Source organism: Cottoperca gobio, chromosome 18 (assembly GCF_900634415.1).
Source record: "Cottoperca gobio chromosome 18, fCotGob3.1, whole genome shotgun sequence".
Lineage (NCBI taxonomy): Eukaryota > Metazoa > Chordata > Actinopteri > Perciformes > Bovichtidae > Cottoperca > Cottoperca gobio.
The window spans coordinates 10,178,699-10,202,348 of NC_041372.1; the positions used below are offsets into that span (position 1 = coordinate 10,178,699).

General features: G+C 44.4%; 1 protein-coding gene across 3 annotated transcripts in view; it reads left to right on the forward strand.

Annotated features, from left to right (window-relative positions):
• The first annotated feature begins 208 nt into the window (after nt 1-208).
• arap2 (ArfGAP with RhoGAP domain, ankyrin repeat and PH domain 2) overlaps nt 209-23,650 on the forward strand; it is a 99,864-nt gene continuing 76,422 nt past the window's right edge. For all 3 annotated transcript variants that reach the window (XM_029455305.1, XM_029455306.1, XM_029455307.1), the window contains exons 1-8: nt 209-292; nt 3,865-4,760; nt 5,334-5,416; nt 8,175-8,251; nt 8,574-8,638; nt 9,397-9,759; nt 10,697-10,766; nt 17,704-17,824. In XM_029455305.1, the coding sequence (XP_029311165.1) occupies nt 3,922-4,760; nt 5,334-5,416; nt 8,175-8,251; nt 8,574-8,638; nt 9,397-9,759; nt 10,697-10,766; nt 17,704-17,824 (1,618 nt within the window). In that variant the 5' untranslated portion in view covers nt 209-292; nt 3,865-3,921. The remainder of the gene's footprint in view (nt 293-3,864; nt 4,761-5,333; nt 5,417-8,174; nt 8,252-8,573; nt 8,639-9,396; nt 9,760-10,696; nt 10,767-17,703; nt 17,825-23,650) is intronic.

Below are 23,650 nucleotides of genomic sequence, written 5' to 3' on the forward strand. Positions count from 1 at the left end.
AGATTAACAACTTGCAACAAAGGTTCACCACAACATTAACACTATTAGGCAACATCCTGCAGTTTAGGAGTTTTAGGAGCTGGTAAGGTGACTGTACTTCTGCATCTCCTGCGCTGGAAGGGGCGTGGAGTTACCGAACACACACTGAACGGAAACCGAACAGTATATGTAAAAGCACGTTGTGAGGGCTCGCGACAGTCAACAGAGACTCCGCGCGGCTGAGACTGGAAACAGCGAGTGCGCAAAAGCTGTGGGGATGATGCCTGATGCTTCCACCTGTCTTTATCTGCAGGTAAGCTTTGCAAACCACCATTACCACGTAACGTTTTGCGTAAATACACTGACTTAAAGTGTTGTGTTAATGTATCAAACCGACTAAAGTGGGCGCGAGACAAACATGAACTGGCTTAAGTTAAATACGCTTTTTTATCTAGGTATAGCTAGAAGTCTGTATCACTTAACTTATTGGTAAGTGCATTAAGAAGGTGAAGTAACATTACGTCATATATAGTATTCATAGAGGTGTAATACCTTTTGTTTTCGGCAAGTGTAAACACAGGCTAAATGAACTGATATCGCACGTGCGAACCTCACTTGTGTCAATACGTTTTTGTGTTGCCTTCAATGAAAACAAACTCCTTAGCTTGAGGAATGATAGCTTTACAAAAATGTTTTTTTCTATTACATTTTTAATTGACATTCTTTCATAAATGTCTATGTGACAAATCCTCAACACACCACTTAATATTTAAGTGGATAACATTTCAACAGGCCACACAAATTGCACAATGTGCACAGGTATTTCTTTTTCTCAAACCAGGAAGGGAACACCAATTGGACTTTGTTCGAAGTTGGTTGGATGAGGGATGTGCAGAAGTATGAGGGAGGTGTGTGCATGCTATGACTCACCCCTTGTACTTTCTAACCATACCTGTGGTGTGCCTAGTGGGTGTAACACATAGCCTACCTACACCCAACTCTCCTTTGCTGGTAGCCATGCTTTCAGACAGTTGTATTGTATAGAGGAAACAATATCTAATAATTGCACGTCCTATTATATGTCAGTGACTGGTGTACATACTTTATGTGTTTGTGTGTCTGTTGCTGTTTTATCTTCTTAAGTTCTCTTCTTGCTCTTTTGTCATTGATCTAAACACCCTGTGGAACGAGACACCAGACAGTAGCTGTGGATCAAAACTCCTATATCCAGCCCTTTTAATAATGTTTGCTGAATTTGTGTGCTCAATGGTGGGTAGTTTTTTGTATGTGTGTGCAGCTGTGTGAGTGGGTGTATAAAGCGCTAAAAGGCAGAGATGAGGAGCAGTTCAGGTCAAATGTGCTTGCAAGCTTTGGCGTGTGCCTGTGCTGGCTGTTAGCCAAATACAGGTCCCTGCATGTTAACACTGCAATACTCAGCTGGGCAGGTCTGGTAAACTGTATAGGCCCCTATTGTGTGGACTTAATAGTCATGTGGCGCTGGGACTGTGTGCTCAATGCTAAAAATGCAAAGCAGCTAAGGTGTGATGTGTGTGCTCCCGAGATGAAAAATGTCTGCTTTAAAGGGTATCTGAACAAACAAGAAACACAATTGATGTAACATTCTCAGAAATTGTATTTTGCCTTTGTGCATGCATATTTTAGTTTTTTTTCCCCCTCAACTATCATATCCTATTTCTTTGCCAAATAAATATATGGAAGGGGAAATGATGCTATGTTCTCAGGTTCATATATACAATGTTTAAAGGTACATTTCTGTTCATGTTTATATGTGAATTACTTGCACAGTAAAGCACTAAAATGTAAACACACATGCTGCAAGATTGTGTTTATTTGAAAGCAGAAGTAACACTTCATATTCTCTGTGTAGTGAACTCAAAAGAGAAGTAGACATGGCAAGATGTTGATGTACCTTCCTGTGTGAGTGTGTGTGTGTGTGTGTGATTAGTTTTGTCACACAATTCATCGGTACTTAACGTTGTTTCCTGATGATTTCACACTTTCTTTTCTTACATTTATCAATGTGGCAGTGAGCTGTGAAGCGTGGATTCTTAATCTCTGCTGAGCTGAAATGCGCTCTCTAACACATTTAATTGTACCGTTGACCCTGTGTTAACCTACATATGACAAAAGAAACACGAATATGTCAGGTGGATTCTGCAGAAATCTAGTTTGTGTGTTATTTGATTCAAATATCAGACCTTAAGGCAGGGGTCGGGAACCTATGGCTCTTTCGATGACGCGTTATGCCTCGCAGATAATTGTGAGCTGACATTTTTTAACATGATTAACAAGTAATAAATAATTACACTGTGTCATTTTAAAGTAAAACAGCAGCGGATTTTGTTTTAGTTCTCCCCTCTCCTTTCCTCCACTCTGTCTCTGACTGTAACTGTGTGTGTGTGTGTGTGTGTGTGTGTGTGTGTAGGGGGCGGAGCCCTGCCCTTTGCGAAACAGCAGAGGAGAAACTGCGCAAAGCAATCAGTAGACCAGGGGTGTCAAACTCAATCACAAAGTTAAGGCATCGTTTCGGGGGTGAAGCTTGGAAACTGCAGCTCCCACAGAGTCAGACTCTGCCTTGAGTGTGTCGTTACACTGGAGCTCAATCAAGCTCCATTTGGATGTTCACATGTGCTGTTTCCACGTCAACTGCAAACGGATTGCTGAGCAGTTCATGCGCAGTCGGGAACACAGCGGTGGAGATGGTTTGTTAGTGTTTGGAAACACGCAGTGACCAATGTTTCCTTCTGCATCCGAGTCTCCCACAGGCAGCTCGGCTCTCACTGCATCACACATGTCCGTGATCACACGGCCCTGAAGCTGCAGGTTTAACAGTGAGATGCTTCGTTATGTCGCACAAACAGCTCACATCGTCCCAGAGATCTGTGGTGTGTTTCCCTTTGCTTCTAAAAATATCCAGACAATGGTAGGGGAAACACTGATACTTTTACTACTCGGAGACGTGATATACTTAAAACTCGATTTTATGAAATATATGGCTCTCAAGGAAATACATTTAAAAATATTTGGCTTTTATGGATCTCCCAGCCAAAAAGGTTCCCGACCCCTGCCTATTTCCTCACAGCTATTGTTTCAAACTTAGTTTTGGTTTTGTTGGTATGTTTGCATACTTGTTGAATGTATAGCACATGCATTTTGATCTTTTCAGAGTAGGATTAAAGGAGTAGACATATTGCAAAGTTGGTTTAATCGCTATATTGCTGAGATTATGTTTATTGTGATCAATGTTAATCTCATATCTGCAAGGTAAATATGAAGCTACAGCCAGGAGGCCGTTAGTTTAGCTCAGCATAAAGACTTGAAGCAGGGGAGCGTAGATAAATATCTGCATAGCAGCATCTTTTAAAGCTCCGCAATTAATAAGTGTACTTTGTTTATTTAATTTGTACATACTAGCTGTTTATCCCTGCTTCCCTCCTGTTTTATGCTAGGCTATGCTAACCGTCTTCAGACTGTACCTTCAGAGTCGCCCCACAGACATGAGAGTGGTATTCATCCTTTCATCTACCTCTTTGTCAGAAAGTGAATAAGCTTATTTCCCAAAGAGTTGAGGATTATAATAATGCCATCAAAGTGGTAAGAAGGTACATTTCAACTCTTAAATACATTTTCACCTGCAGAGACAAAATCCGTATCCACTTTGAATTATTTTAAATTGTAGAACAATGCATATCATTAGAGCCTAACAGGTATTTTTAAAGTATTCCTGGTAGAGTTAACGTTTCACAGGTTAATAATTGTGTCAATGGCACAAGAGTGGAGTCATGCAAAGATTAATTTCTAATTGAAGGCAATTGCAGCTTCTTAAGTTTACAGTGTTTCTGTTTCTTTTTTGTGCGTCTACAGTGTCTACTACATCTTCTGAAGGTCATCCTGATGTGGCAGAGGTGAGACGAGAGCATCATGCTGGAGCCTCCGGAGCCCTGCCGGGAGATTTTGGAGTGGCTGTCCACGCTCCGCCTGTCCCAGTATACCTCATATTTCAAGCTAGCAGGCTATCAAGCTCTGGAAGACTGCAAGGACCTCACGGATGAGTGCCTCCAGGAGCTCAAAGTGCTTCCAACAGGCCATCGCAGGCGCATCCTTCGGAGTTTGGAAGCGCTAGGGGTGAAGCAGTCGAGCGGTGGAGAGGAAGATGAAGATGAAGATGAAGAGGGAGGAGAAGAGAACAGGAGGGGTCGAAGGAAGCCCGTACCACACCCGAGACATATCTTCCTGAAGGATAAAAGGAGGGGGACTACATGTACGCACCAACAGTCAAAGGAGTGGAGGGAGTATGTGTTGGAAGGGAGTAAGACTTTACCACCAGGAGCCGGACTGGGAACGGGCATTGAGGACACCCCAGACGGAAGATGCGTTCGCCCGCCTCAACCTGCCCCGCGCAATCCCCAGAACATCCAAACATCCCTGCCTGATGATCCCTGTGTCCCTGCCTCCGTGTCCTCCTCCAGCAGCAGCAGTGAGTCCATCTCCATATCTGAAACGCCCTCAGACTGGGAGATTTCCTCAGAGGATCCCTCGCTGTCCAGCACCGACTCCGTCCCATGTATGGCCGAAGTCCCCCGCCCATCGCTCACTGAAGACAGTTTGTGTTTTCACGGTAAAATGGTGGAAAACTCCATCTACGAGGCACAGCCCAGTTTTAAGGTTCGTGCAGGTCCACGGCTCACTCGCTCCTACCGGCTGAGGCACCGGCCCGTCCCTCAGATCCCGATTCACAGCATGCTGCCACTTCAGGACAGGTAACAGTTAAACTCAAGGGAACAGTTCAACAGTAGTGCACATTCACTTTGCTGCAGCGAGTTGAAGGAGATGCTCCGAGCTGAGAGGCTGCCTGGCTGGTAGCTTCACATTAACCGTGCACACGGCAGTATCAATCTCCTCACTTAACTCGCAACAAGAAAGCAAAGAAGTGTATTTTCCAGAGTGTTTAACTATTCCTTTGAGGATAAAGTTTGACTTAATGAAAGTTTATGAGCAGTTGAAAACTAATCAAACAAGTTAGAAGAGCCCGGTGAAAAGCACCTGGAGAAATACATTTGCTCGCTGCTAACGCATGAATGAATATGTAAACAAGACGTTCCCTCTTTGCATTCAGATTTACACTAATGGAAAACCCGAGGCCTTTCTTATTCAATTCTGCATTCCACGTACATTAATACCCCTCATGCTACACATTTGTTAAACTTTTGAGCTGTGAAACTAACTTTCAGAGTTCCACATCTCTATTCGGAAGGCGTTTACAAGTAAATGGCGTTAGTGTTTTTTTTTTTTTTTCCGGTGGTTGTAATCCACTGATTTCTCTTCCTCCTCAGGAGCGCACCACCGGCGCAAACAACAAGCCCTGAACACCTCACCGGCTCCGAAGGTCCCACCGGTGCAAACGGCATACAGAAAGGTACACCGTCTTTCAGCTGCATGCGCTTCATCTCCGCCATGAATATTTCATACGGCAGTAGAGTCACCGGCGCTGTTGTTTGCCCGGATGAAAATGAAAGAAGGGAGAGGAGATGAGGGTAGTGTGGGTGGGGGGGTTGTTCCCTTGCTGTGTCATGGGAAAGCCCCCCCCCCCACCCCCCCTCTTCTCAAGTGCACATCTCACAGGGAATATGCTCTCTTACATCTCGTCCCTCAGCGAGACCCTGGTGTGCATTCCTGTCGCCCAGCTCTCCAAAGTTTTTTTAGAAGTTGTTTAACTTCGCACAGGCTTGTAGTACAACCAGTACAAATATATGTTTTGAATTTCTCCTGTTCCCTCGCTGTATTTGTGGGGCTTTGTCGACCCTCGTGTCTCATCTGACGAGATACTACGTGCGCTGCCTTCTGTGCTCGGGTAGATTGTGTTCTCCCCGGATTACATGACGCTTTGCTGCGACAACAGTCTGTATGAAGGAAGTGTGTGAAACACCTGTGAACACGTCAGTCTTTTTGGGACCATATCTGACCACATTGTCTCCTGCAGTGTGTCAACAGTTTCCTGTCCGTTTTCGACTCTTAATCTCCCCTCAAGGACGTTTGTTTTCGCTTCCCCTTCGTTCCTTGTTCCGTGTACCTTTACTGCAGCAGTCTCTTGGCAGGCCTTGTTTTTCTCAGTATGGAAAAAGAACAGGGAGTGAGACTTGAGAGAACGGCAAGACAGTGAAGTGGGTTGGGAGGAAGGAAGGAAGAGGAGATGGATGCAAAACAGGCTGAGAGACGGAGGAAGAGGGGGAGGCAAGGCGGTCCCAGAGCAGGGAAACGGGGAGCTCGACTCGCAAGCTAAAGCTCCCTTCACAGCGAGGTCTACCAAGGCGTTATTTGACATATCGTTTTACCCAAAAGTATATTTGAAGTTTATCCAGAGATGAAATCCAAAACTTGGAAAGAAAAAGAGCGGCGCAGTCTCACAGTATTCAATCAAAAGTTGTCGTTGGAGGCTGACAGAATTTTAATTAACACCCCAACACCTTTTGTCTTTCACAAGAAAAGTGTCTTTGTGAACACTCGTCTGTCTCGTGCTTCCTCAGCAGCTCTGCAGCAGCGCAGAAAATCATTCAATGATAACAAAATAAATGGTAGGATTTGCAGTTGATCGTACAATGGCACACACACACACACACACACACACACACACACACGGCTCAGTTTAATGCATTTCCCTTTTTAAAACACTAAACTAAATTATTTTTAGTTCTTATCGTGTTATATGCCACGCACATGTATATGGCAGATGTAATAAGCTTCCTGTAAATGTTCCAACGATGGCACAGCTGAGGCTCACTGTATATAACCTTTTTATATTATATTTGCTTAATACATTTAACAGTCCACCTTACACGTGTTCGTAAAGTAACCTTACTACTGCAACATGGTAAATATAATATAACTCTAACCACCATTATTATTATGATTGTTATCTCATTTGTCATCATTTAAAAAGAACAAAACCGTTTTCTTGACTACTCTGAATTCAGATGGCGGCGGCTGTGTCTCCTCCACGCTCAGTGTGAGAGTGATAATAACAATCTGACCTTTCACTCGCCGACTTTAAAAGAACGGAGGCTTCCTTCACAATAAAATCAATATCCTCACTAACTCCGAGCTGATGGCGGCATCTAGGTCTCTTCCAAGATGGCGACTTGAGAGAGTCTGGTCAGGAGCAGATAAAGAAGCAGCGTGGTTTCGACTGAGAGAAACAAAGGCGGTAGCCGGAGACAGTCAGCGAGGGAAGAATAGAAGGGAATCAGACAGGAATTGAGTACAGTTGCGTCCGGCGGGCCGTCGGAGTGAATTGCCAGTGGCCTGAAGGTCGGCTGATAGATGATGACTGATGGTTGCTATCTGCCCACCAAGCCTGTCCGCAGAGAGGGTGGCTGTGTTGGAGTGTATTCTATCAACGAGTAAACTGACTCTGTCATAGAGCTTACCAAGCCCAGTACATGCCCTTTGTGCCCTTCTGTAATGGCCTGCATTGTTTGGAAGTCTGTAGCACATTCACATCTGTATTGGAGCGAGTGTGTGTGCCTGTGCTTATTTGACTGTCCATCCTTTTTATGTCCGTGTTCGTCTCGAGGCATTTTTATGCGTCTGAGGGTGTTTCGATCTCCGTCTGCGTGCATATCTGCCTCTCCGCCTGTGTCTATGTGTGTGTCTAGCCCCGTGGCGGCGTCTTTTGGCCCTCACAATCCTCAGGAGAGGGTGGTGTCATTTTTCACAGTGACAGTCAGTGGCCAATGCAGGGTGGCCCCGGGTCTCCAGACTAATAGTGTCTGGCCAGAATCTCTCCGCTCTTCGTCTTCACTTCCACCGACCGCGGTCCCTGCAGGAGCCAAGACGGAGAAATGGCCTTGGCAGAGACTCAGTCTGTTTGAGGCAGACTGAGGAGGATCGTATTCCCGGTTGGGCGAGGAAAAGGCCGTGGCAGAGAGATAGGCATGCTAAAACAAAATTTAATTGGTTTACTCCTTACATGGATCAAGGGTTGGCACATTTATTCAGATCAATGAGTTGGTTTAATCAAAGGGCACTATAACATCTGAGTGATTTTTAAATTGAACTGGAACAATCCTATTAAGCTCCTTACTTTCATGCACCATGTTTAGGCCTTCACACCGTGTTCTGCAAGTTTCAATGGCGTGACAAAACCACCATTGTGTTGTTTTCTGTGTCCTTTTTAGCTCCACTTCAAAGAACCTTGACGCCCATTTCTCCCTATGGAGAAATGTTCCTGTACAACAACCCTGAAAACACTCCGGTAAGACAGCGTTGCACCCCCGCTAGTGGACAGTGAGTAGCAGCTTACCAAAGAGGAACAGACATTTCTCAGATCTTCAACACCATCAGCGGTGTTTCAGCCGTAGTCCTCACACCAAACTTCCCTCTCAGTGTTAATGTTGTCACCGTAGACACATAGCAGAGTGGAAATGTGCTTGTTTCAGTTCGCCCCCTGAGGTTAATGGAAATGTCACCTAGCCACTAAAGTTAACATAGCTTAGTGCACCAACACGATAACAGTGTCTGACTGAAAGATGGACACTTTCTTTCCATCTGATGTTAATCTCTTCTGTGCTCTGTAGGACCAAGGCCCTAAAGAAGTGTTCCAGAAGGGTTTTAAGGACAAGATGAAACAGAAGAAACCGAGGTATGGTATGCTGATGTGATACCGATCTCCCGCACGTACAAATAGTACAAATTCAAATGTTCAGAATAGGGAACTACTAACTACTAACCACGAGTTCTGCGTTTACTAGTCTCAGTGTAGCACATGGTCGTGGGAAGAGGAGGAGGATACATTTCCTACAGGCATGACTCAAAGCTTTGACATTTAGGGAAACATGCTTAATAATAATAATAATAATAATAATCTTTATTTGTATAGCACCTTTCATACAAGAATTGCAGCCCACAAATGAGTCTGAAGTACCATTATAAAACTAGCAGAAATAAAATAACATTGGCACACCATTCGTGTAAATGTTTTAAACTATCAGAGCCATATTTTGAAGGTATGAGATCAACAATGGGCCCCTGTGGCCCTTCAACTGATTTACTCCCTTTGATATGATCAATGCCTCTTTTGGTAATTAACGCTTTTACACCATCTTTGTTTGATGTGTACCCAAAGCAGGAATCTAAAAATAAGTTTTACCGGGTGTTATTGGCTGTAACGATTTCTTGGCTGCGTGCGTTGAGTTGTTGTTGTTGTTGTTGTTCAGCAAAGATGGTTTCAGCACGTAATTCATGAAAACAAAACTTGACATACAAAGTGTTGTAAGGCCTCTCTTAGCAAACATTAAGCTAATTGCCTTCTGGCTCAGACGTGTATCTTCTCATCTGCAAGAAAACGGTTATAAGTATTTCCCAAAATGTTGAACTGTCCCTTTTAATGTCACCCTACAGGAAAAAGACCCTTAAACAGAAGAAATCCAAGGAAAAAGACACTCCCCCTGCTCCTACTATCCCAGACTCCTTCAAAGACGAATACTCCACAGTGGAAGATTGTTCCAGCATTTTGCCACGAGCCAGTTTGGACCAAAGTTTTCCAGTCACCCGTGAGGCTCTCGCTGTGGGGCCAGCTGCCTCTGGCCCTAAGGATGGATCTTTAATCATGGTGGAGTGTGACCTCTACTCAGAGCCTGCAGACGCTCTGGGAGGTGGGACCAGCAATGCACGGCCTGATATTTCTCCATACGCATGCTTCTATGGAGCCCCCAAACACCAGGTGCTCAAAGTGGGTTGGCTGGACAAGCTGTCACCTCAAGGGTAGGTTACAGTACTGCTGAACAGGATGACTGTGGTTAGACACTCAGATGAAGAAGAATGACTAATGTCTCGTAATCTGAACTATGTAATGATACATTGACCTACATGAAATGCCAGTGTTACTGTAGCTCCACATTGCATAGGAAATGTTATGAACATTTATTTCCTATTGGGGATCAGTGCATGTTTAAAAGCCTTTCACTCCCACAACTAGAAATGCGCCTCACGGCACTTCCTGTCAAGTGGCAGGAGAAGTCACCACCACAGGCAGTCAACCACTGCTTCCTGTTTCTTTGCAGACCCTTTTTTACTCTGCCCCTTTTTCCTCTGCTTCCCCGTGTGTCTTCTATCTCTGATGACCATTTATAACTGATAAATTATGTTAGATACAGAAGCCTGAAGCAGATCCATCCATAATGCATAGCAACATGGCAGGGAAAGGACAGGTAAGGAAGACGGGAGATAACCTTGTAGCATCAAAACACACAATATGTCGGCTTTTATTTTTGTTGCGCTTTTTCTGGCAGCACTAACTTTTTTTTTTTCTTTCTTTTCCCAGAGTCTCTCGTGCCACAGGCTTCACCGTTGCTCAAAACCGAAGCTATCAATCATTTACTTCCTTTTTATATTCTCCTTCACCACCTGATTTGCATAGGTTTGGCAAACTGCCCAAGGGGCTGTTGAATATTCAAATTGAAAGTGCCCATTTGTTTTGATTATGCTAATTGACAGCTGTTGATACAACTCTTGACATTAATGAATCAATGGCACTCTTGATGAAATATGAGTTCCTGTTCACAGCAGATTTAGTAACTGGCTTACGGTCCTGACGCTGTTAGATTTGTTTTACTTATTTCACTCGAAACTGGTTGAGTTTGTTTAAATGCGGCAGATGGATTGAATTTGCACCTCACCTTCCCCTTTTTTTTTGTTGCAGGAAGTGTGTTTTCCAGAGGAGGTGGGTGAGATTTGATGGCGAGAGTCTGGCCTACTACAACAATGACAAGGTGAGTGCGAGAAAAACACGGCGCATGTTCGCACCTCCCTTCCCTCCTCCAGGCTTCCCGCTGACACACCCGCATCCTCCACATGCACACTGGCAAAGCCATTCCCCCCCGCCCCGTGACAAAAATCTATACCATGAGCCGCTTAGCCAAGTTCTAAGAGTTCCCTCCTCTTTCTCCTCATCCTCGTTGTCATCATCATCATCATCATTAGCTTGGGAGGGTAAAGAATGGGGGCAAGGACAGAGCGACATTAGGCCTTGCATGACAGGCCAGCAATCTGTGCCCGTCCAGCCCTACAGTAAAGTACATTGATGTTGGCACATGACCAGATTCCTGTGGAAAGGGGAAGGAGAGGGAAGACTCTCCCCTCTTTTTGCCTCCCTCAGCAGTTCTCCCTCCCTGTACCTCTTTTCATTCCCCTTCTGTCTCACAGAGTTTGAGCATTGGCTGCCTCATCATCAGAGAGAGAGAGGGGGGGGGGGGGGTGAGAGTATGGGAGTTGGAAACTAAGATGCAGGCAAGATGGCAGTTTTAACTTTTTCGCCAAGCATTGTGTGTTTTTTAGATTTCACTGCTTCATTGCAGCGTCCATTACCCTTATTCATTAACTAATCCAGAATAGTAAATATCAAGTCTGTATTTATGTTTTCCAACATTGTGTTATTGTTGTAAGGCCGCGTAATGTTTCAAACATTTTCAATTTGGTGCCAGCGCAACGATTCCTAACAACAACGCCGTCACCCTCAACAGTTGATTCTGAATCCAGCACTGATGACTACTGCCAATGTTTTTTGACATCCACTGGCAGAATGTGTTAGATAATTTATTCTTCAATGTGTGTGTGTGTGTGTGTGTGTAGCTCCAATCCATCAGTATTAATTATTTAGTCTCAAAATGGAAAAGGTTTTAGGAATCGATTCCAACTTTTGATACTTTTCAAGACTTAACGCGACGGATATTTAGTCAGAACTCAAAACGTATCGAGCTTCGATACCCGTGCATGCACTTTGCAAATCAATTTTCACACAACAATGATGCAACAACTGACATCTAATAGTAAATATGCTTGTACACTAGATGCTTAATGTAATCAAATGCACAACGAAGTACATTTCAGAACTCAACTGATTTCATACTGAACAGAAATGTTACTTTGGCCTCCTGGAAAGGAAGAAAAAACACATTTAAAACTGTAAAGTATACATTATTTGTATTTGCTAGAACCTTTTAAAACCCCTGGTGTTACCCTTTAAAAAGAAAATGCTTTTAATGGATGAGTTCTGTGTTCTCCAGTGCATCCATAACTGACACATCTGACATAATGTGCTTTACCTTCATGTTCTTGCTAATGACCATTTGATGTATCTTGCACTACGAACAAACACTTCTTTGTGTGCGTGTGTTTGTGTGTGTGTAGTGACCTCGGCGCCCCTTCCCAGGGCCAGCTCATTTTCGCTGCAGCAGCAATGCGCAACATCACAATCAATGATGTGGGACCTGTCTGATGCTTGCTCGTTAATCACCTACTAATTATAGCCCTCCATGCTCTCTCGCTTCGTCGTCCTTTCTCTCTTTCACCTCGTCTTCTCTTTCCGTTGCATTTGTTGCTTTATTTATCAGGACACGCTCCGTCGCCGGCAGAGTGGGAATCGGCAGGGAGGCCAGCGAGTCAGCACTTTGTACTCCATGTCACTGTCGGCGTAGGCGCGACAGTTATTTTTTTGGAAAGATGAAAGTTTGCCTGTGTGTGTGTGTGTGTGTGTGAGAGAGAGAGAGGGGGAACAGAGATGGTTGTTTTAGACTTTTTAAAGTCACCCTGCCAATGTGACTCTCTCCTCTGAGGAAGCAGAGGGCTTCATCATGTTTCGGGTGAACAGAGAGGTCGAGTACAATCTCTCTGTCATCCCTGCTTCATGAGCCAGCTGAGGCCCCGTGCCACCCTGCGTGCCACCCAGTGCCACCTCCACAGAGTGAGAACGGCGGTAGAAGAAAATTGCACGGACAGACAGGAAGTCTCTCAACACCACTTTGTCAGAAATTGAAATGGAAGTTGGTGGCTTTCTTTCCCTCACAGTGCAGAGACACATATGTATGTGCAGACTACAAGAAGTCCTTTTTCATCCCAAGCTCATCTTGGATACTGTTCACCTCCTGTCGCAGGTGCTCCAACTAGTTTCAATTGAAAGTAGCTAAAGCCTGCTCAAACAGGTTAATAAATGTTGCTAAATAGACGCGTGAATTTGCATATTAATTATGTCATCACATATTTCAAGATTAAAAATGAAGTCCGACGAAAGTGGACCGACTCTAACTAGCTTCATCAGTAGCTGCTGTTACTCGAGCTGCCACATTTGAGCTACATGCTAATGTCACCGAGCTGCTGCAGCATGTCCACAGTGGCAAAGCTAACATGCTGATGTTTACCATGTTGACCATTTTAGTTTAGCATGTTAGCATTACTAACCTGGACGTTCAGTAGAGAATGATCAGAATGTCCGTTTTGCAGATATTTGGTCACTAACTAACTTACAAAGATATATTAGGAGGAAAATGCAATTTTGCTGCTACAATCTCACCGTGTCTGGTATGACCAGTAGTGTATCGCACTTAATGTTAGCTAACTTTACATAGCTACAAAGATTTTCTTTGTCTCACACAGACTAATAATGTCGAACACGCAGACATCGTGGCACAATTGGTGCAGTCTGCGTGTGACTTTACATTGGACTTGAGACTGATGTCCAATCTTTGCTATGTACACAAAAATAAAGATGCCTCCGCACTGAAACATTCCCATGCTTGTTCTCTTTCTCAAACTTTCAACGCTTCAAAAATTCTCTTTTTGTAGTATAAAAATCCTCCGGGATCCGTCAGCCCCAGACAGAACTAATCGCACTTAATCACAGTCGCAGTTTGAAGGTCTCTGTCCGCTGTGATGTCATCATCGGGGTAGCGGAGGTGGCGTGGGAGAGTAGCGAGATCCTCAGTCTCACTTCTCCCTCTCTGCAGCGTTGTATCCAACCCGTCTCATCAATCACCCCTTTCGCCTGATTTCGTCAACACTGGGATTGACTTGGGGGAACGCTTTGGGCCTGAGATGTAGTCTTCAGGGTCCCGACTTGGTGTCCTGTGTGTGCGTGTGTGTTTTGTCAAAAACAGTCCAAAGCCTGGCTTCAGGGTAATGAGGAGAGAAAGTGAGGAGGATGGCTGGGAGGGATGAGAGGATGGGGGAGGGGGTGGGAGGGGAGGCTGAATTGTAGGCCAAAGGGGAGATAAGCTTTTAGGATCGGGGATCAGTCTTTGAGTGTATCTCCCTGATTGTCTGTCTGTTTGTCTGTCGGTCTGACGCCGCAAAGCTCCCTTGTTCCAAGCCTGAAAGCTCCTCTGCTCCTCTGCTTTCTAAGAAGCCCCTGCTGACGCTTACTGTAACACCCCAACTGTTACCCCCCCCCCCCCCATTTTATTCAGTGCCAAAAGTATGCGACATTCAGTAGCAATATGAAGTGTATCTAATAAAAGTTAATTAGAATAGTCATAGTTACAGTTCCACGTGGTTAAAACCTTACTGTACGCTATTCACCCGTTAGCTTACAAATGTACCGACTAGCCAAAATAGAGGAGCATTTAGCTAATAAAGAGCTACATACGCTAAACTGAGCTCAGAGGAGAGTAGATTTTGGACTTGCATTCATCAGGTGAACACAAACATGACTTCAAATGAAATGCTAATGCTTGCTCCGTGTATAAACAAGCAACTGTTGGCTCAACATTTGAACCACATCAACGTTATAAGGCGATATGTAAATACTGTGTTTACAGCTACGCCCCGCGAGTGGCCAAGCATAACCCTTAACCTCACACCAAAACTCAGTTTCTGACCTCATAAAATCCTTGAATAATAGAAATAATTATTACCACAGTTACAGGCTGCCTCCCTCAATATTTAAACATCAAAATGATTGGGTCTCAGAAATGTTAAAAAACCCTAAAATGACAACGCTACGTCTCACTTTACTGGTTCGCCTTTGCTTGTTGAAACGGTGAGCAAGGAGGCATTGTAGTCCACAGGCATTTTCTCAAAGGTGCAGTTTTCCGCTCCAACCAGTTGGTGTCCTCATGGCTCCATTGAAAATGCGCTGCCTTGGAGACGCCAGAACCTTAACTCCATGCTGGTGGTAAAACTCTTTCCACCCTGCTTTACCCGCCTCCCTGCTTTCTCCACACCCTGCCTCCATTATTAAAGGCTTTAGCTCAATTGCGCTGCCTTAATTGTTTCCTGAAGTTTACCAGGTTGTTTTTTGAAAAAGAAAGGAGACATAGTTATCTGCGTAGGACAGGACGCTTCACAGGAAAAAAACGAAAGAAGTGACTCCGCCCTGCAAAATGACTTTTGTTGATGTATGTTAGGAGGCTAGAATAAAAGGTATTGATATGGGAATAGGTAGAATGAGAGGACGTGGGAGTGAGGGAGTTGAGAGTGGGAGGGAGGTCAGCGTGAGGGGAAATGAGTGTGGAGGAGATCTTTGGCAGAGGAGGTGAGTCAGGTGCGTCTGTTGTTGGAGAAAGAGAGATAGTTAGGCCTCATTGCTTCTTTGGCAGTCCGTCCTCTTGAGATTAGTCTATAAACATTACGTGTGTGTATATGAGTGTGTGTGTGTGTGTGTGTGGGCGGCTGCAAAGCGCGGCATTGTCTGAATCCACCACCTTAAACGCTGAACGTTTCTTCTTTTTCATCGTCTCTCTTCGCTGTCAGAGTATTTACAGATGCACAACTCGCAATTAAACAACTCTCTCTCTCTCTCTCTCTCTCTCTCTCTCTCTCTCTCTCTCTCTCTCTCTCTCTCTCTCTCTCTCTCTCTCTCTCTCTCCCTCCATGACCCCAAAAGTAGAATTAAAACAATTAATTACCGCTAACCCATACTGGTGTGTAATTATTAGCACACACAGCCACCAAGCTATTCCACACACTTACTTTCTCCTTTCCTCACCTTCCCTTTAAATTATATCTAAATTTAGAGAGAGAAGAGGGGGGGGGGGTGAAACTCCTGAGGAGAGAACCGCACGAGGCTGGCTGTCTGTAATTAAGTTGAGCCACTTCTTGCCATTGTTAACATCCTGTTTTAATATGAGAAGGACTACTCCCTGACCCGCTTTGGCATCTTCAATGCATGATGTCTCTCTTCTCCTCCGGCTGCATTTCTTTCTCTTCCAGATTATGGAGTGTTGTTGCCTTTATCATTTCTCTATTGTATGTCTGTTTCATTTTCTTTCCCTCAGTCCTCTCCTTGGCCTTTCACACAAACCTAATTTCTCTTTTTCTTTTTTTTTTTTCTTCCATCCATCCATCCCTCCATCCATCCCCGCCTCCGCCCCCTCCCTCCCTAACTGACTGTGCCGCTTGGTATATTTTTGGCTCTAGAAATAGGCTTTTGTGGCTGCCAAGGTCACCGGCTTGATTTAAGAATGGCGAGAGGGAGTCAGAAGTTCACTTCCTCGATTCATCCCTTTTGCTTCGCTTACTTCGCACTCTTGAGTGTCTTTCTCGGGATGTGACGGCGCCGGGACAGTAGCGTGAACGTGTGCAAACATTGTGCATGGCAATCGCCAACAATCCTTTACATTGTGCACAGGACTGCAGAGAATCAAAATTCAGGTCAAGCCACGTTGAAGAGCGACTGAGAGAGAGGAAAAAAGGGACTATTTTTTACTTCATACTTTGCAACTGATAATGACATTATCGACATGAATAATGCAAGGTCTGCAACGACCCTTTTTCTTTTTTATAACCCAGTGATTTTCACGCCGCTACAGAAGCGGAATGTACTTTCCCCCGGTTCACTCTATTGCAGCAACGTTACACTCTGACATGTTCTTAGCTTTCTCCCCAACTACTTTTAAGGGCATTTCTCTGTTATTCTCGCCACATTACGCTTTGAATACTGATTCCATGGCGGTACCCTTCTGTCCTCGCTTCTTAAGACGTGATAATATTTTTGCCCCTTCTGTCCTCCTTTTCATATCGACAATGACCCTGTACTTAAATTGCCAATGTCAAGGGAGGTCGTAAACGGGGTCACGAACCCTCCAGTGTAATATCCTCCTTATTTATATGCATCCACTAAAGTTGCTGGGGAGGAAACCATGTGGGTAATGAAACAATACACACACAGCTCCCAGTTCTACCCAACAAGCTCTTCCTGTGCTTCACCCAAATCCCCACTCCAGCGTACCCGTCTCTCTTTTTTGTTTTTTTATATTGGAGAAGTTTGTTTCTCAGCTTGTGGATTTGTTTTATGATGTTTCCTAACACCCAAATGACAGTGCTCTGCGTGTTTATTCTTAGCTTCTTCTTATATTCCCTGTTTTTGTTCTCCCGCTCCTCCATTTTTTTTTTTTTTTTATCCCACACATTTCAAATCTATAATTTGAGTTATTTGTGTTGATGTCAAAGATCACATCGATGCAGATTTATCCTAAGCTTGCTTAACAGTATGCCGATCATATGAATACACACACCACGAGGTTCCTGTTTGTATTGCTGTATTTATTGAAATGCTTCCTGTCCAAGAGCTCTGTGCCATTCATCAAAGTTATAGCTTGAAAGGGGACAGGGAAGCTATTTCTGCAAATACATTTGACGGCGTATTGATGGGTAATGGCTCGGGTTTGATGAGGATGTCTGTCGGTGGCGTTTGAAATCGAATGCGATACCAGCCGACGGTATTACAACTCGGAATTACACCTCTATTGATGCAAACATTGCGATTGAATGCGGTAATTGTGGGCCTACAGATGCAGATAATAGGAATGAGCAACAATTCAATAACATTGGCACGCATGAAGCTGCGCGTGTGTTCGCTTGCGTTTTGTATTTAGTGTGTGTTTCTTTCCCCCCCCCGTCGGCGCTCTTAATCCGTCTGTTTACGTCTCGTTTTAGGAGATGTACTCCAAAGGCATGATCCTGGCTAGTGCTGTGAGACGGGTGCGAGGACTGGGCGACAACAAGTTTGAAGTGGTCACCTCCCTTCGGACCTTCGTGTTCCGGGCCGAAAGAGAAGGTACAACAAGTGCAGCCTTTTTCCATCTATCGGCTCCTCGTTCTGTTTTGCTGGTCAGTCTGCCTCTAATGCTTAGCCTTGTTTTTTTTTCTCTTGTCTCCTTCTTCCCGCCCCCTCCCTTGTCTCTGTCTCGCCTCTCCTTCTTACCTCACTCTCTCTAAATGTGGGAATTTTCCGCCTCACCTATTTCTCCCCCCTTTGTCTCTCTTTCTCCGCTTGCAGTTTTCTCTCTGCCATTTCTGTTTCCAGACACACTCGCTCTCAAAGGACATTTTCAATGTGATTGGAGGTTTTACATCACTCAGAAATCCATTCGCAAGGTACCTGTATGTAAAGAAATAAACGCTGCTACATTTTGGGAAATCATCCTTCTTTCAGAGCATGACATGAGAAGATCAATATCATGTCTGTGCCTTAAGTGCAGATACAGATTTTGTTTTACAGCTTCCAAAATCTCGAAAGATCACTTAATATGTGAGCAGCAGTGACGACTTTTGGTAGCATTGTGTAGAAACCATAGCTAAACCTGTGCTCACTGACTGTACCTAGGATATAGCCTTGCACAGGACAGTTCCAACACTGTTCTCATTGGAAAAAATGAACACGGATTGCGTAAATAATCTTTTTATACCTTGGACAGAGCGGGCTAGTTGTTTCCCCTTGCTTCCAGACCTTATGCTAAGCTAGGTTAAACAGGTCCTGACTCCAACTCGCATTTCATCTCAGAAAGAAATGCCAAACGAATTCATTAAAGTGTAAATAATAAATAGTTTCTTGAGCATTATGCTATGTAAATGGCTGTGGGGAGTTCTTGGTGGCAGTAACGACTTCATGTCCTCGACCGCACCTATGACATTAAGTTAATCTAAAGGGACAGACTGTAAAATAAAACATGAACACATTCTCAAATCTCCCAGGAACCGTCTCTTTTTAATGGTCTCGCTCCTCCTTCCTCTCTTCATCCCTCTGTCAGACAAAACGAAGAAAGAGTTGTCTCCGCTGATCGTCTTTCAGCTGGAAGCGTTGTCTGCGTCGGCCGTAATGAGACGGGAGAGAGGACACTTTCCGCTCCTTACCTCCTGCTTGCTTTGGCAGTTCATTAGGCAGCTCAGGTCAAACTGCTCTCGCACTCATCGAAGGTCCGTCTCCGGGGTCAGATGTTGACCGCCTTTTTTGATTCATGCATGAGTGGGATCGGAGAAACTTTCTCTCGCATGGTTATGAACCTTTTTTTACTCGTTTGCGTGGTGCAGTGTGAATGTTTGGTGAAACTGCGTGAGACGTCTCTGCGAGTTCTAAACATATCGTCTGTTGAGTGAGGAATGGAATCATCAATACTTGACATACTCATTATTGATCGTGAAGTTCAACCGGTCATTTATCGCTCGGTGCTCAGTCGGCCTGGATACCAAACTTCAATACTTTTAGACACCGACCGAATTGCTTCCACACTCCATAGATGCCTCGTTATTCAAAACACAATTTCAACACCTAAGGGGTAAATCTTACTTGTGTTAGAGAGCCAATAAGCATGCAGCGTGCTTGTAAATCTATAGCTTGTAATGTATAACTTAACACTTCATAGAGGCATGCAGGAGAAACGCCACATTACACTCAGACGGGGCGTGTGTGTGTGTGTGTGTGTGTGTGTGTGTGTTGTAGTTGTTGTTTTAAGAGGCTTGACTACAGTGTGAGCCGTTCAAGTAGATTCTGATGCATCATGTCTGATTTAGGACAAAATGCCTCATCAGTCATTTGAAGTACTGTCTATACTACAGCATCTGAATGAATGCTAATGTTGCTGTGCGTCTGCAAGCTAACGCAGTCGCCATAAAAACCTAGCCGAAAGCCAAAAAAACCCCAATTAATTATAACTTTTAGATCATTATTTACTCTCACTTTTATTTTTTGACCGTTTCCACTACCATTTTTGCGTTTGATACAAGCTTGGTTGACATCGAGACACCTTGGACTCATTGACACATTGCATATTAATGCAGCAGAATGAGGAATTGATTGGAGCTGATATAGGGATATGCAATAGTAAAACATCTTTGCTCACTAGTACTAACTCACTACATATTTATTACTACATATCTTCTGTAATTGATTCTTCCACTGAACAAACATCGTGTTAGAAAACCTATAATCTCTTCAATAAACAGTCAATAAGAAACATGGATCTGGTTTTCATGCGTCACCTCTGGTTTGTAAAAAAGCATTCAGGGCACATCAACAACTTGCCCTTTAAAAAAGAAATGTCATCTATTTTCACCACACTGAGCACGAGCGATTCTTCCTCCTCACCCTGTCGATTCAGTGCATCATCATATTGATATCTGCCAGCCTTTTTGTTTTTTTTTACCCTTTTTTTATGAGTCGCGGGTCCTCAGCGGCGTCATTTATCACCCTGTCTGCCAGCTGATCGTCATACGTCACACTCAGTCGTCCTGACAAGCGCTGGGAGGGGAGAAAGCTGTCTCATTTAGAGGTGGCTTCTGACCGCCTGGGATCAGTGGGAAGCCTCTCGCGGAGGTGGCCTGCTGCCGTCAGAAGAAAGGGTTGAGAGCGAGAGAGAAGAGAGAGAAGGAAGGAGAATACTTGGCCTCATCACCTCATGCATCTTTAAACAGGCCCACTCGCCTTTTGCTGGAGAGTCATCAATCTTTGGGGAAACACACGAGAAAGAGGGACACATGAGGAGGCAGAGGGAAAGAGAAGGAGTGTGTTAGTGAAGTAGAGGTATGGAGCTGATGGGCTGATGCAGTTGGGGTGAGAGGAGGGGGGGGGGGGGGATGGTGGAGTGATGGTCAGAACAGTGTGTGAGAGCGAGAAGGCCTCCAAGAGGGACATTAGAAGAAGGGGATAGAGGAAACAAGGGGAGTGAAGGGATTTAAATGGGTGAATAACCGGGATGGATGGAGCGAGAGAAGCAGACACGCAATCTCGGTGTGAAGAAGCAACACACAAGGTGAAGGCAGAGACTGCAGGGAGAGATGAAAAGGGCAGAGTGAAGATGGAGAGAGGGGAAAAGGAGGAGGGAGAAGTGAGTGAATAATTGAAGGCCACCGGAGAGAGTGTGCACACAGCTGTCGGCTGATTCTCCACTTGGTCCGCAGGTGGCCTCTTCCCTCAGGTACTGTCAGCTTGAGAGAGGAGAGATGGAAGGAGGAAGGAGAGAAGCAAAACAGGGGCGAGGGAGTGACGAGAGGCTGTGGCAGCAATGGGGGGAGAAGAAAGTGAGAGGAAAGGAGAGTTTGGCAAGAAGAGACACGGAGGAGAGTGACGGAAAACGGTCCAGACAACAAGGGAGTGTTGGAGAGACGATGCAGACAAATGCGCTACAAGAGAGAAGATGGGATTTATGTTGTAAAGAAATGTTGATGATTTGTATTCTGATGCTTTGGCAATTGCCTTTCCACAAAGCCTGCTCCGAACACATGTTAGTGTTGTCTGAGATGACAGGGAAGAAGATAAGAGAGAGATGTAGAGAATAAGTAGGGATAAAAAATGCTTGGGAAGCGGCCAGGGAGAGAGGGATGGTAGAAATATAAACTCAGGAGGACAAAGAGTGGGAGTGAAGTCATGTTAGCTGTAGTAAATATTGCACTTAAAGATTTTACAACACAGTGGAAGGTTATAACTCTTAATAGCAATTCAACAAATACATTTAAGACTGAGCTTTTTAGCTAGTCTTCAGCATGTATTGCCAAGCAATGAGACGGTTGAGCCGAGGTCCACTATGCCAAGTCAGCGACGCACTCCTCGACGTAGGGAAGCACAAATAGTTGACGTATATAGTCTTATTTAGATTTTTAATACATCCTGACATCCTGAAATACGTCCGTGCTGCAATTTCTTGCTACTTTATTACTGACATATCTGGTAAGCTTAAATTGCCTGATGACATTGTCGACGTATTGGCCTGCACGACTCATCCAGGTCTAAAGAATATCGTAGTATAGGGCGAGCATACAGTAGATTAAACATCGGAGAGTTATGTAAATGTTTGGGCATGTATGTTAGGGGAAGAGGATTGCAATGATGGAAAACAAAGCAATTCTCAATCCCTCTGATTTTGGCTGTCCCCTTTTCTTCTTCCTGTTGATAGAGACCATGTGGGCGGCTTCTAAGATCTATGTTGAGCTCTAAGTGGACCTGGCTCTCATCACATCCACTTTCAATGAGGATTATCTCTACTCGTCTCTTCCCTATCTATATATATCTATATATATCTATATATATATAGATATATATAGGTGGGGGTTGCAGTGCACTCTTCTTTTACATGCATGCAGACGTAAGGGCATGTTTGCACACTGAGTGTAAATGGCTTTAGCAAGCCTCTCATGTTACGAGACTGTGCACACAAACATATACTCAATCGTACGCTGGACACATTCAGGCGCAAAAGTCAGATGCACCCATGCTAACACTCAGGCGTACAGGCTCCTCCGTTTCTCTCAATCCTCCCACCTCCTCCCGCGCTGCAGCCCTCCCTCCCCGTGCTCAGATTGACAGCTTGGGCGAAGAGGAGAGAGAGAGAGAGAGAGAGAGAGAGAGGGAGGAAGAGCCTGAATAAATGAACAGGCAAATAAGTGAGTGCAGGACAGGTAATGGAACTCAGAAAGCAAGGGTGGGAACGGAACAGTAAAGCCTAGTGATGTAAAGAGCAGTCAATAATTGAGGAGGCCATTCATTATTGATACCAGCTCTTTGTAAATTCATAAGAATCTGGGGGGGTAGCCAGACCAGAGCTGGGTTCAGGACCAGGCAGCGGATACAGCATTTGGGAGCTCAGGAGGGTAGTGTGTGTAGGAGTCGGATACTCAGAGTGGAGAAACTTTTCTTCAGATGTTACTGGGTATGTTTGCATATAAGGTCAATGACGGGCACATGTGCGCAAAGGCTGTAGAGTAAAAACAAGAAAAAAGATCACACTAATGTTAACCCTAGATGAACCTATCCAAGCGCATGCATCAATTAATTTTCAAGAAAGAAACAGACATTCCGACCTGATCCGAGTTAGACCTGAGGATAACTGGACCCGATCCAAAATGCGGTAATTGGAGAGATTGTTACCGAAACTAGAAGATTCAGATTCATTCTTCACTGTCCTCCTATAGAGAACTGTTGTTTTCACAGTCTGTATACCGAAGCACCATTCAGAACAACACCTTGTACCAGTGCCTTGTATGATGACCCCCCCCCCCCCCCCCCCCTGGCTAGGGTGGAACCCACAAAATATTGCCCCTTGCCCCCTGACGCTTATCTTTGTCAGACTGATAGCTGGTGGTAAAATTTGGCAAATGTTTGCTTAAAATACTACTAAAACAATCATTTGATGAATTTGTTTTGATTGATTGATTGATTGATTGATTGATTGATTGATTGATTGATTGATTGATTGATCATTGTAGTTTGAGGTGTCAACACTTGAGAAAATTGGTAACCACCACCACATGCATCTGCACCTGATATCTTAACACTTTAATTATGCTCATAAACTGGACAAGAAATAGTAGCAAATGGCTATACTTCACCTTTTTGTCTTTCCTTTTTTATTCATTTTTTTCTCCGACGCAAGAATGACCAAAGGCCATCGCTGCGTTTCTTCATTTTGTGCAGACACATTGTGTTTTGTTCCAGGATTTGAAGCTGACCTCCAACCTGGTGCATAAACAATTTTCTCAATCGGGATCATGCTGTGTTGGCAGCTTTGATTGATGCCGACTTAAAAGGATGCAAGGAATAGTGCATTGCAGTAAGCGGGGGGAAGGATGTCGTATTTAGTCCGAGATAGACACAGGCGATCAGCTATCACTG